Source organism: Carassius gibelio, chromosome B22 (assembly GCF_023724105.1).
Source record: "Carassius gibelio isolate Cgi1373 ecotype wild population from Czech Republic chromosome B22, carGib1.2-hapl.c, whole genome shotgun sequence".
NCBI lineage: Eukaryota > Metazoa > Chordata > Actinopteri > Cypriniformes > Cyprinidae > Carassius > Carassius gibelio.
In genome coordinates, this window is record NC_068417.1 from 23937723 (window position 1) to 23952705 (window position 14983).

Here is a 14983-nt window from a genome sequence, read left to right on the forward strand (position 1 = left end):
AGCAAACCTCCAAGAGGGACCACAGAAAGACTTTAAAATATTTAAAATAATAAATTATTGTTAATATAGTAAAATAATTGAATGCTAATCTGATTTAAAATACGAAATCACAAAATAAAAGTAGCTTCGTTTTCATACTTACGGCAGAAATTCATAAAATAGGCATATTCTAGTATACAGTTTTATGGTGGGCCACTGTTAATTTCAAGGTTGAGAATCACTGATCTAGAATACTGTTGAATTTATAAAGATCCACCAAAGGCAACAACAGTTTGTGCATTACACCATAACTTTTCATTCATATTTGTGATTTTATTGGCCTTCTAAACTTTACTACTGCATTTCCCATTTGAAACGATAACATAGATTGCATCAAGGAGTCCAAAGTTTGGCCATGAATTACGTAAAAACAAATAACACTTTAACTTGCTATTGTGTAAGTCTGGCCCTGGATATATCAAAGTCTTCTCTGCTATTTATGCTCTTTACTAGTGTTGTTGATTTGGTTCAGTAAGAACTCAAACATGGCTCAGCAGGAATACAAAATGCTTGGTGACAAAATGTTCACCTACAAAGGAACTGTTATAAGTTTGGCTGAAAATCATGATCTTACTCCAGAATATATCGACAGTTTACAGGATTTTGAAACAAAGGATGATGACGTCTTTGTTGTTACCTTCCCCAAATCTGGTAAGTCAGATGTTAAGCTGTATTTCTGATGTCTATTTCAAAGTACTTCTGTACTCAAACTTTCTGCACACTTAGACCTTGCCACTGTTTAAAAAAGCAGAACAATGTGAATTATGCTTTACCACGTAAATGTTGAATTTTAAAAAATCAGTCGAACCCAATGTATTTTAAATCTACACCTGCCTCTCAGGTACGGTGTGGACCCAGCGGATCATGACGTTAATATATGCAGAAGATTTCCCGGACAAAGCCAACCAAATCACATACGAACAGATGCCTTGGATAGAGTATCGGATCACAGGGAGAGATTACAACACACGTCCATCTCCAAGACTCTTCTGCTCACATTTACTCCAGCCGCTGATGCCCAAAATGCTGCAAAGAAAAGGAAAAGTGTGTATGCTTTCATCAATCGATTAATAAACTGGCTTGATGTCATGCACGTTTTAACATGTCTGTCTTTGCTGTCAGGTCATCTATGTCATGAGAAACCCTAAAGACGTCATGGTGTCATATTTCCATTTTTCCAACAACTTGAAACAACTGGATTCTTCTGAGAGCTTCGATGAGCTGCTGGAAAAATTCTTCAAAGGATGGAGTAAGGGCCAAAACAATACTGCCCTAAATAAAGAGGATGAGGACTGTTTCCTGTGAGAGTAGTAAATTTCGGGATAAGCGTGTGCAGATAATCAATGCAGCCAATTCGGGGGTGCTCAGCGTTTGGGCCAATGCCAAGCTCGGAGCCCTCTCCCTGGGCAGCATGCCAAATAAGCATACTATGCTTCTTGCTTTATTATCTGCAAGGAGAACTCGTGGTACCGGTGTCAGTTTCTTTAAAGTGTGACAGTTCCATATTTGCAAGGATGGCACTGATGATTCAAACGCAAGTTTTGAGCAGAGTAGAGTAGTGCTTGTTGTTTGTCATTTCTCCGATCACAAATGCAGACATGATTTTATGTTTACGCAGCGCGATACGCAACACGTAATAAGACAGTGTAAGTCATTATGATCACTAATTATTCCCCCACTGGGTGCCACAAATGCCTCGTTTGTAATGTTTTTGTTGTTGTTATTGTTGTTTTTCTCTTGTCATGCTGAGACACACGTCATCACAGTATGGTAAGGGTCATACAATTTCTGTCAAATGCTTGAGGTATTTGTCCAATCACAATGCACTTTCAGAAAGGCAGGGAATAGAGAAGCAACAATAATGAACATTATGTGGAAAATTTTTTTGTTGTTGTTGTTTTTTACCTTAAACTGCATAAACACACTTCATTACACTAAATACACAAAGTAATATTATTTTTAGTAACATCATATGACCCCTTTAACAGTCACAATCTACCTATTAATCCTTTTTTTTTTTTTTGTTTTATCTTAATGTATTTCACAACACTTCAGCTTGTGGTTCTTAGATGGGGGTCATGTTTAGGGATTCTTTACATTAGCAAAGTCTCTGAGAGCCTCCCAATGACTCCAAGTTTGCAGTTCTGAAAAGTAGTGGCATGGAACTAAAGCGTTCCTACTGGTTTCTTTTTTAGTTTAACACCTAATTCTTCATATTGAATATTAAATTATTTTGTTGTTAATTCGTTTTCTTCTCAACACGTTTTTGTGACCCTGCTGCCTGCTTCTGGTTTTTAGTGATTGGTGGCTGTTGGTTTGACCATGTTAAAGGATGGATCACAAATCAAGATAAATACAACATCCTGATCCTTACTTATGAAGAAATGATCAAGGTGAGACAGGTTTGGCCTATGACCCCTTGACCTTTCCATAAAACTTATTTTGAGTTATTGTACTTCTCTTTGGATATATATGCATCTCTATAAACTAAATGATGAAATGTATAAATCTTTTATCAGGACCTCAGATCCGTCGTTGTGAAAATCTGTGAGTTTGTGGGAAAGAATCTGTCAGACGCAGCGATTGATAAAGTGGTGGAGGCAGCCACATTCAAGCACATGAAGAAAGACCCAATGGCCAACTATGAATCCCTTCCTCAGAATATCACAGATCACCCAAAAGGACTCTTCATGCGCAAAGGTCAGACAATAGTGAAAAACGAAGAGTTTGTAATTTAAGCAGCATCAAATAAAGCTTCAAGATATAAATGTATCACCTTCATGTCAATAAAAATTTTCAAATGGTTCATTATTTAACATTGCATTATTAAATGCGATAAGTGTGACGCATCAGTGAGAAAATGATATATTAATGTTTCCAACCTGCTGTGTTACAGGAACAGTTGGGGACTGGAAGAACTCTTTAACCGTGGCTCAGAGTGAATGTTTTGACCGTGTCTACCAAGAAAGAATGAAGGACGTTCCTCTTAACATGGTCTGGGACATCTCAGAATTGCATGGATGAAAACTCAAGACGTGACATACATTTTACAAACTAATAAACAATTTATATGTGAATGGATGTGTTGGCTATTATATCAAAACAGATAACAGTCAGAGAATCATGAGGTTTACTGACCTTAAGAAATGTATGATTTGATTTGATATGTTCAAAGGCTGATAATAATAAAAAAAAAAATAATAGGTTTAAGAAATTAATCCAGAGGTTGGCCAACTTAACTACACAAAAATTACCCCGACGATTGTGTAACAGCCTGTAATCTGCCTGTAGATATATCAAGGTATTCTTCATTATTTACAGTCATTGGTTTGGTTCAGTAAGACCTCAAACATGGCTCAGCAGGAATACAAAATGCTTGGTGACAAAATGTTCACCTACAAAGGAACTGTCATAAGTTTTGGCAGACAATCATGATCTTACTCCAGAATATATTGACAGTTTAGAGGATTTTGAAACAAAGGATGATGATGTCTTTGTGGTTACCTATCCTAAATCTGGTAAGTGAGATGTTTCAAAGTGAGAATTTCAGAGTTTGTAATTTTTGCAGTGCCAAATAAAGAATCAAGATATAAAGGTTTAAAATTCAAAGAACATTGTTTTTTCAATCACCTTCATGATTATTATATTAATTTGATTTCCCCTGCCTGTCTCATTCAGGCCTCTGGACAATCCAGTCATTATTAATGCAACATTTCTTCTATTGGAGTCACTGAAGACTATTGAGACAGTTCATTATTTAAAAGTTTATTCTTTAATATGATTTGTGACTGCAGACTCTTAACATGGTCTGGGACATCTCAGAATTGCATGACTGAAAACCCAAGATGTGAAATAAATTTTACAATCTAATAAAGATAAAACACTATTACAATAATAAAATGAAAGCATGTAATCGGATGTGTTGGCTACACAACCATATCAAAACGGATACAAGATAAACTAGTCTTGACGGAGTTTAAAGGGTTATGTAAAATGTGTAAACAACATGAATTTACAGTCTGTATTTTTCAATCAGTTTTATAATTGATCAATATAATTAATTTAATATTTAATTTGTAAATGTTAAATAAAAAAATAAAGAAAATCCCGGTAGTCACAGGAATCAAAATCTCATAATACTCTCTCTCTCTCTCTCTCTCTGTTGGTTTGAAAGTTTAAGAAATAATATATTTGACTTTTTTTGAACATTATTATGGAAACTAAAATTTTAATTAAATCTATCTTCATATTACATTTAATTTCAAGAGACTCTTAATATTATTATCACCTTTTTATCATTATTGTTATCTGGCTATAATCCTGATTATTATGAATTAATTTACAAGGCATTAAAATGGTAAGGTATTAAATGCAAAAAACACCCATTATTTTTTAAATTATTTTGACAACAATTATAAATATACCGGGACTTTTATTTTGATAGGCGTGTTGTGACGCGCATGCGCTGTTCTCACACTTCCACGTGCGAATGGGAAGCGCATTTCTCGCAAATATTCATCTTTGCTAGTTCTGTGACATAATAATTGATAGCATTTTTGTTCTTCTTGTTAGGTGACAGTACGTTACATCTTTAATAAGCACGTGTAGTTGAGATTTCCTTTATTCTGTCGGAATGGTTGTCTGTTTAACTTAAGCACGGATGTCTGAATACAAAACACCAGGGTAAGTACGAGCAAAATGCTAATAAACAAATCTAACGTTTTATGGAAGTGATTATGTGGTTGAATGACAACATGACGTTCATATTCCCATGTATAAATCTATAATTTGATATTATATTTGTGTACTTGACAAAACAATTTTCAGGCCAATTTGAATGCATTTACAAGATTATTCAGAATTCATTTAATTGGTCTTAAGTAATTATTAACAAGTAACATCAAACTGTTAATTTGCATATTTCATTTTATATGTTCTTAAATTTCGTCTTTTTAATAACGTGATGCTTAATTTCTACAGCTCATACACAAGCTAAATAAAAAATTAAAAAAGGACAAAAAACTCGAAACAAAATGCCTAAATCAGCAAAGAGTGCGACTAAAATGGAACATCAGAGTTCAGATGATGAGGAGGACGTTTTAGAGATGGAGAGAAACTTTGCTTTACTTAGTAAAAGGAGTGCAATGCAAACTTCAGCAGAGGATGAAGAGGAGATGAGAGATGAAGATGCATCTGAAGAGGAAGACGAAGCTGAACCTGAAGAGGATGAAGACAATGGTGTGGATGATGAAGACGAAGATGAGTCTGGGAGTGATGAAGATGAAGCAGATAGTAACCCTGAAGATGAAGGAGTCAGCAATGACCCATCACACACGGAAGGATACCTTAAAAAAGGTAAGATCGAATATGTTTGTAACCCTGGCAATGGTTTTATCATTTAAGATATTATTTAGGAATATTTAATTGCTGAAGCTGTTGAAAAGAGCAATTTCACATTTACTTTCATGTCTTTGTTTTTGTGTAGAATTGTCAACCATGTCCTTTGAGGAAATCATGAAGCTACAGAATAAAGTTGGAACAAAAGCGTACAATAAAATCGCTTATGGTGCCACAAAGACTCAGAAGAAAAACGAGCCCATGAAACGACTAACTAAACACAAGTACCTGCAGTCTTCAGTATTATTTCTATTGATTAATTATTATAGGATTTATTTGTGTTTTGATTTTGCTTTTATATACTTATTTTTTTATTTCCGTTAATTGTCAAGGCATCATGTCCATCTTTTTTCAGTTTTCACATACGTAATATTAGTATTCTATTAGATTTGTTTCATTTAAGTTGATGAAAAAAATATTTTTAATAAGTTTTAGTTCCCAGTAACAACACTGTGCTGCTTAGCTAGGCTTTTAAAAATGTAACCACCTTTGATCACTGTTTTTCGTGGTCCATCATGCTAAAAACAAGAAAATACTCATTCATGTGGGTTAAAGTTATTTTGTATAGCTGTGTTTGGTTTATGTGTATGCGTCGTCTAAAAACGATATGTTTCTTAGACCTCAAGAGATTTCTGCAAAGAAACATGTGCCTTTCCTCCGAAAAGTGGTTCCTGTTAAGAAAAGGGTGCGTTTTGGGAGTTTTTTTATTTATTTAATATTATTAACGATTGCTCATAATTAGACTTATTATAGGTATTTTAACAAACTGTGATTTTTCACTTTTTTAACTTACTTTTTCAGATTTCAAGAGACCCTCGCTTTGATGACCTCTCGGGGGAATACAAGCCTGAAATTTTTAACAAGACGTACAAATTCATTGATGTCATCCGGGAAAAGGAAACAAAAGTCTGTCAAATTCTAAAATTCCTTACAGATTTCTTTTGGTTTTAATTGTATGCATTATTTTTATGCCTACTGCGATTTGTTTCAGATAGTGAAGAAGAAACTCAAGAAAGTCAAATCAGACTCTAAAAAGGAAGAATTGAAAGCCTTGCTTAAAAGAATGGTACAACACTTTAAACTTAAATAATTTCAAGAACACTATATAAAACAGCATTACGGTTGTGAAACCCTTAATATTACAGTTTTTGATGTGCTTTATGTCTAATCCCTGTATGTGTGTACAACAGGAAAACCAGCAGAGGGCCCGACAAAGGCAAGAGCAGGAAAAAGAAAAGGAACTTCAGTTCAAGCGGAAACAGAGAGAGTTGGTTGGCCAGGGACACAAACCGTTCTACCTAAAGAAATGTAAATCCGTCTTTGTTCTTATCCTGTTTCATGACTTTTGACCATGTGAACATATAAATATAAAGCACATTTAGAAGTTCTTTTGAAGAACATTTGTTGGTGAATGTCATACTAGTCCGTTTATTGAGCACCAGTGTTCATAGCTATGTGCAATTTAGAAAGAAAACATCAAATAATATATGGTTGTATGATCATTTATAGTATATAACATCTTTAAAACCCTTCTACAGCTGACAGGAAGAAGCTGGAATTGGCTGAGAAGTACAGCGAGCTGAAAAAGAGCGGGAAACTGGAGAACTTCTTGAGTAAGAAGAGGAAGCGTAACGCCACCAAAGATCGCAAAAAGTTGCCCAGTCAGCACAAGAGACGCCAAATATGGACCAATCCTGGCTCATCTGTGGCACCTTGAGTTGTTTATTTGTCTGAGTGTGACAAAATGCTGAAGAACGTCTGCTAAAAAAGTAAATCCTGCTGGACTATGATGTTAAAAGCAGACTTGGGATGTACATTTCACCTACATTTGCAGAGTCATGGATTAAGACGTGTTTTCTTAACAGGTTCGACATTTAAAGATGCTTATCTTAAATATCCATTTTCTTTTGTTGTTTAATTATGTTTTGAGCATTTTCTCAAAATAAAATCTTAAATGTATTCTCTGACGCCTCTATTATTTTACCACTAGATGGAGCTGCCGATTCTTCAAATAAAGAATCTCTGCTTAAACCTAATTTTTTGCCTCAGCAAACCTCAGTTCCAAACCAGCAGAAGTTAATATGCAGAAAATCAACTATCTGACATGCCACCGTATAACGTTAATCCAATTTTTTGACCTCAAGGGCACTAGGCGTAAACCCATTTATACAGACATCCGTCAACGGGATGAGTCGGCTTGCATTTGTATCGGGCCTCTCAAAATCCAAAAATATTTCTCTTTCGTCTAGATCATGACCCATTTAAACACAGCCTGTTTAGGCCAAGGTTGTTTGTGGTAAATCCACAGGGTTTTGAAGATGGGCGTTTCTTGAAATTGCTGTGATTATTAAGACACGAGCAGCAAGCACCCTGCTCGAACAATCAAAAGTTTTTCACAAAACTTAAGTTTTCAGCTTCTTCAGTGTTCCTCTGGATTAACCCACCTTGTAGCAAGGGTTTCCTAAAACCTTGCAATCCTGGAGCAAACACCCCTTGGTTCAAGCCGCACAAGGGTAAAGTCCTCACTTAATCATGTCATTTGCATCCTTGAGTAATGGATGGGACTATCATGGCTATATATCTTCCTTACCTGCTGGACCATGTGCATCTAGAGTCCATCACGTCCCTTAAGGGGGTGGATTTAATGCAGTCTACAAATTTCAAGAAGGGCTCGATTTCAAAGCAGGACACACCAGCTAAGACTTTTGTGTATGAAACCATCCTCACTTGAATACAGAACGGTGGATTAGAGGCCTTCCGTAACCTTTGGTTATATGTTGGAATCATTCCTCTGCAGTTAATTCCTTTCTTTGGGTCACCGGAGGCTTTTAGAAATCTTGTCTCTGGAATCTTAAGTACACAATCCTTTCCCTTTCATCCTAAATCTGTCGTGTTAAAGATGCAGTCGTATTTCCGGTATTAATGAGAAAGAATCCGATTCTTTGGCTAAACAGAAGATTGTAGCATTTGTCATATGCTCAATGGCCATTGGGCCACCCAAAGGAGTGATAGCTGGAACACGAGCAGAGATCTGAGAAAGCTAAACTGGGAACCATCATTATTAATACGGGAGTTAGTATATTGCTACTGCTTCATGCACAGGAAAGTAACCCAAGGCAACCCGAGACTCTTTTGCAATAGGCACAGAGGACAGATTTGCATTTTATTACCAATGTGTCACTTCGTTGATGTCTTCATATTTATAGATACAACAGTGGAATGAGGAGTGGGATTGGGTAATGAAACCGACCAGACTCAAACCTCACCAAAGGGCATCAAAACAAAGAACGTGTTAGTACAAGCCAAGGACATGCTCCTTTCAACTTTTAATCAACTTTTGTTATTCCAGGAATAACATTCCTATCAAAGAAACAGCCTTAAACCTATCTCAGTCCTCAACCTTGAAATATGGATTGATAAGATTGGTGTACATGCAGCCAATCCTAATCTCTAATACTGCGATAGTAATATTGTCCCAGGACCAACATGCAAATGTATCCTACTTTGCAAAACCATAATGAATTAAATGAAGTGCTTAACATGCATTCAATGTGTGTAGGTTGACCATACATCTACTTTTCCTCCAGACATGTCCTGGCCAGGATTTCTAAATTGCCTAAAATGTCTGAGTTTAGGCTTTGATCTGTGGTTGGTAATTTCTGAAAATAGTTGGACTAATAGCATGCAGGCATTATACACAATCGACCAATCGTGGTGTGAGGAAAGAAGGCATCTGTAGAGAACAGTCAAAGAAAAAGAAATGCATGTAAATATAATGTACAAGGACTACAGAGAGCATGTCATTAAAAAAACAAAGCTAAAACAATTTCGGCAATTTACAATTGTTTTGCCTGTGTATTGATTGGTACATTTAAGTATTTCAGTTAAATGTACATGAACATGACCACAAAGTCATAATTATGAAACTCGAATTCGCCAGTTTTAATTGCAGATGCTATGTACGCAACACAAGTATTGACAGTAAAAAAAAAAAAAAATCCAGTTAACAGTAAAACCACTGGAAATGTAGATTTTTTTCCCACTTTTTTCACCAATAACACATTAGCACAAAACATTTAGGCCTACAAACGAAGTTGTCCAGTCTAAATATGCATTACAACTTCTTATGATCAATACCAATTTCTTTCCACCACAAAGTGTTTAGTGATTAAACTCATAAAGGCCAAAGTTTCCCACTGGTAATCATGACTTTAAAGTGGCATTTTTGCACACTCAACACACAAGTAGGATCACTCTGACTTCAAACTTCTTCATCAAGCAGACGATCATTTTAACACCTTAACAATCAAAAGAGAATGTCTTCTCATTTTTTTAGTTCTTCCCTGAAAGATTTCTAAGATAAAGTGGTTTGCCTTGCCAAGAACCAACAATCCATTTCAGGGGTGGCCTTCTGGGAAATCTCCTGCTAAATGAGGAGGGAGCTGTGTGCCTTACATACGCTGACTCCGCGACACCTCTGCCTCGTCCCCTGACACATTACGACAGTCCTGTCCATAATGATATTAGCCGACGGAGTGCTGAGAAGCAAACTGCCGCCTGGATTGAATTACCGCACACCGCAGTTTCTCTCGCCCGTCAGATTATCCATCTGATGACCATCGGAGGGAAAGTAGATATTCGAGATGCTGCCTAAGTCTCACATGTCTGCTTTCCAAGGCTAAAGATTTGTTTATGACTATGGATATTTGAATTTTACAAATGAGGTGGTGGAGGGGAATCAAGGACTCGCTTAGGGATGCAACATGGTGCGGATGCGATTGATGTTGTGTCAGGTTAGAGTTAACTGCATTGGTAATCGGGAATTTGAGTTTGGATGTGTGACAAAAGGACATCGCAAACGCAGGCAGACTTTTAACACTGTTCCAAGCCATATTGCTTGAATATAAAATGGTTATTTCAGGCTGAAACACTTGAAGGTTAAATCGCATTTGGTGTAATCAGCCCAATGCCATTGGCAGTGGACCTGCAAAGGTCTGTATTTGCATAGCAAAGCTTAAAGTGTGAAACACAAGACAAAAGAAATGTAATATTTAGACTTTGCAATCAATTTTGGGCACAGAAAAGACACAAATATAAATATAACAAATCTTTCCTTATTCATAAAGACCTCTTGTTGATTCATGAAACAGACTTCCTCCTTTAAGTATAGATTTCCAAAAGGGCCAAAGAACAACTAATTTATTTAAAGGTCTGTGTATTTTCTGCGTCACTAGCGGCATAAAACAGACTAGCTAAAACTAGCTTTTTAAAAAATGCTTGCCCAGGAAAACCTCACCAAATCTTAGACCGTAGTGCATGGTTGCAAGGGTATTTTGTACGGGTTCTTATGGATCTTCAGGGCTGCTAGGGTACTTTATGTTTTTAGGTGGTTATTAAGGTACTTCTGGTTGTTTTTTTTTTACGTGGTTTGTACTGTAGATTGCCAGGGTTTTTGATGAGAGGTTTCAAAGGTATTTTGTACAGCTTCTCGAATGGTCTTGATTTTTGATAGTACTTTTGTGTAATATTGGGATATGTAATTACGTTTGACATAGATCCATGATTCATTCTTTTTCTGTCTGCTCTCTTACTATTCAAAGTGACTGTCTATCTATCTATCTATCTATTTATCTATCTGTCTGTCTGTCTGTCTTTTAACTAAACATCTTACAGATTCTGCGTGGAGCATGTAAACTCATGAGCATATAATGGTGCTTGGTTACATAAAACAAACTAAGCTGTCCCACAGTGCCCCATCCTTTTTTTCATATCAGGCAGCGACTTGTCAGGGTTTAATATGACAGATATGTGTACAAAACATCTTATGCAGAAAGACAAAGGAGTTTGAAAGACTCCTCAAGAGAAGTACTTCTGACAATGTAAACAAGTCTGTGACAAAAAAAATATATATTTTTTTCTTCTTTTTTTCACAGCATCTATGGCTTTCTCACATCATCTTAAGCACAAATGGAGTGTCTTATTCATCTTTCACTCACTGGACTGAACAAATCAGTTTTAACTGAACCTATCATTCTTGTTGAATTTTTATCTAGACTTCTATACCTAGTGGAAAGTAATTATTTCTTTGGGTTTGAATATACACTGTCAAAAGTGTGACTCTTTTTTGTGTGTGTGTGTGTGTTTAACATTCAAAGGCAGACCGCTTTAAGTCTTGACACTGATATATTCATTTCATACCCCGCATAAAAAAAGCCCCATATGGAGTTGTTAACAATGGGATGAATGCGTGTGGAATCTTAAGACGCTTAATTATATTCCAAATGAATTTTAAAAATGAGCGAACAAAGCCAAAGACTGATTAACTGATCATATGCCTTCAAGTGTCTTCATTACGCTTTAATTAAATAATAACTGATAATGGTGCAATACATTGCCTTTCAGCCCAGGAAACAATGCAATCACTGACAACTGTGATTGTAGCCAAAAATGATGGAAAAACAAAGGCGAGTGGTATTATGAAATCCTTAAATTAACCTGCAATCCATCTTAATTGAAGTCAGCCATATGTGCCACCCAGAAAAAAATGTAGCTTAATGTTGACATTGCTTTACAACCTGCACGGTGGCAGTAAACCAGACAAAAACTGGTTCATTATCACACCATCTGCCATGTTCATAGAGGTACAGAAGCAGCCTTGAAGCAACAATGTACTCAGAGAGAGCATGATTCATTGTTGACTCTTCTTGAAGTCTTTTCGCATTTCTTTTTTGAGCATCAGAACAGCAACGGTATCACCTGAGGCTCATGTTGCCATAGGAACTCCCTCAGGTGCGAGGCAACAATGACAACTGCATCTCAGTGTTGCAATGGTGATGTCTCTCTTACTTTTAACTTCTACGAGAAAAATCATTGGTTAATCAACTCAAAGTTTATGATAGCATCTATATTATGAAATTTGTTATAAATAATCTGCTGGTTTAATCACTTCCTGATGTGTATATGCAAGAGATGTTTTTACTAGATATATATTATTTCAGAGATAGATGTGGGGATAGAAATGGAATTAAAACTGGTGGCCTGTGTAACATGTTTTGAATTTGGCACATTGTATAATTGTAAATAAAACAAAAAAAGAGAATGGAAATTCAATGTAAACTGTTTCATAACAAGCGGCGTTGCAATAAAACTGCAGTAGAAAGAAATTTGTCATATACTGTACAGTGAACACGAAAAATGCGACGTGATGCGGTGCCAACCAATCACAGAACACCGCAGAAAACTTCTCAGCCAATCAGAATACTTTTCTCTGCACGCTCTCACACTGGCAATGCACTAAAGCTGAAGAGTAAACAAAAAGCCTTAAAGGGTTAGTTCAGCCAAATATTAAAACTATGTCATGAATAACTTACCCTTTATGTCGTTCCAAACCCGTAAGACCTCCGTTCATCTTCAGAACACAGTTTAAGATATTTTAGATTTAGTCCGAGAGGTCTCAGTCCCTCCATTGAAGCTGTGTGTACGGTATACAGTCCATGTCCAGAAAGGTAAGAAAAACATCATCAAAGTAGTCCATGTGACATCAGAGAATTTTTCGAAGCATCGAAAATACATTTTGGTCCAAAAATAGCAAAAACTAAGACTTTATTCAGCATTGTCTTCTCTTCCGTGTCTTGAGACTTGCAAATATACACATTCTAGGTTACTTATTCAATATGAAAATAGATAGAATTGTTCAAAATTTACTTTGAAATAGGCCTATTGAATTTTTTTATATTATAGCCTACTTTTCACCCACTCAAGGTGCATTGATCTAACCACATTATTCCTGGGGAAGTAAACAATCTCAGCTAAGAAGAGCTAATAAGAAACTTTAAGAGAGGAAAATGATTAGGAACTGAATTACCAAATTGTCATGGTTAATTAAGCAGAGTAACAGATTGACAGCATCCTTGAGTAAACAAACCGAGCGTCTGGATGACGCATTTTTGTTTTGGTCTTTTGTGGCGGTCTGGGCACTGGGGTGGCACAGAAGCCAGCTGACTGCATTGTTAGACTAATTGAAGTGGAAACATGAGGACTGAGACCTCCTGTAGGTTCAATGGCGGGAACAAAACTACACAATTGTATAATTCAAGAAACCAAATGCGGTGTCGACAGATAATGATGTGTCCAATTAAAAGCCGCTGAAGCTGTTCCAGTATATGACTGCAGCCACAGTGTGTTGAAATGCCATGCTCTTCCAAATGCAGCTTAATTGCCACCCACTGGTTCTGTCAACAGGTGCCAGTGGCTCTGAATCACAGTGGGGGAAATGTGTTAAAGCTTTTCTATGTTTTCATCGCGGATTATGAGTGAATTCTCATTAGCCGCGTGCACAAACGAGTTTCAAACAGATGCTATCAATCGGGAATTAATCAAATTATAAGTGGTATAAGGCAAGGGGCTAAAAATATGAGGGCTTGGTGATGACATTGAAAGTAAAGCAATTTCAGATAATTTGTTAAAAATATCTACCTAGTTGGCTAGGATTATGCAATATTTATAATTAACAAAAATATCGTCATTGTTGTTTGAATGAAATACAAGCTGACATGATCAATGAGTATAAATAAGTGTGTAAACAATCATGTCTTGACAGTCCAAAAGCATTCACTGATTAATTTTCTTAGAATTTAGTTAAAATGTACCTAAATTCATATTATGAAAGCAGAAAAAATGTCCCCGTATTTTGGGCTTTGTTTTTTTATATTTGTAGGATATAGGCCTAGTTCAGTAATATCACACAAGAGTGCCATTTTTCTTAGTATTAGTGTGCGTTTGAACGAATGTGATCTAAATTTTATGCAACATAAAAAAAGAAAAACAAGTTAATATAAAGTGAGTTACATTTTAGAAATAATACGGTCTGTTTTTCTTCTGTTTTGCCCTGAAAATTTGTTCCAAACAAAGGTGGAGCAGAACATTTGCATGTCTCAGAGCAGCACAGAGTTGTTTCATTCCTGAATTAATCTGTCAATTGTTGAGTCAACTGTTCAATAATCCGTTCATAGAGACAGCAATTTGGTCTGTTTTTAAATAAATAGGTTATACTGATTTGAATGAGTTATTCAATTATTCACTCATCATTCACTCAATAGGGGACTTGCCACCAGCTGCTGGCAGTTTTCGAGGTATATTTTTTTTATCCATGACAGGCCTAAACCAGCCAAGGTGCCAGCATAAAAACCCACTAATCAAAATATCTCTTAATTATTGCTGTTGAAAAAAAAATCCCCAAAGACACTGAGATATAATTTTTTGGTCAACATCGCACACTCCTACTAGGTATCTGCATACTGATAACTTTTCTCAAATCCTGAACTCAACTGCCTTGAGACTTCTTATATCCACACAGAATCACACTAATATGCATAGATATGCATATCCAGAATGCCCTAAGAGAATATTTCTTCTATTTTTTTAACGTTGTCCTCCATTTCTGATTTGACTTTCATGGCTCCCTCCGGATGCATTTATCAGCTGCGTGTTAGTAGTTAGCTGCGCTAGAGCACTGCTGGCAGTTGCCCCATGTCTTTACAGTCCTTTT

At 36.2% G+C, this 14983-nt stretch overlaps 2 protein-coding genes across 2 annotated transcripts; both read left to right on the forward strand.

Moving 5' to 3' along the window:
• Positions 1 to 476: 476 nt before the first annotated feature.
• LOC127988087 (amine sulfotransferase-like) lies at positions 477 to 3116 on the forward strand. Its single transcript, XM_052590615.1, has 6 exons — positions 477 to 690; positions 881 to 1083; positions 1162 to 1288; positions 2338 to 2432; positions 2559 to 2739; positions 2936 to 3116. The coding sequence occupies exons 1-6, from the start codon at positions 525 to 527 to the stop codon at positions 3061 to 3063; spliced, it is 900 nt and encodes a 299-aa protein (XP_052446575.1). The 5' UTR covers positions 477 to 524; the 3' UTR covers positions 3064 to 3116.
• A 1370-nt stretch (positions 3117 to 4486) lies between these two features.
• On the forward strand, positions 4487 to 7395 carry rrp36 (ribosomal RNA processing 36). The gene is made up of 8 exons (XM_052590612.1): positions 4487 to 4722; positions 5020 to 5394; positions 5525 to 5660; positions 6055 to 6121; positions 6238 to 6342; positions 6428 to 6502; positions 6627 to 6744; positions 6975 to 7395. The coding sequence occupies exons 2-8, from the start codon at positions 5073 to 5075 to the stop codon at positions 7151 to 7153; spliced, it is 1002 nt and encodes a 333-aa protein (XP_052446572.1). The 5' UTR covers positions 4487 to 4722; positions 5020 to 5072; the 3' UTR covers positions 7154 to 7395.
• Positions 7396 to 14983: the final 7588 nt, after the last annotated feature.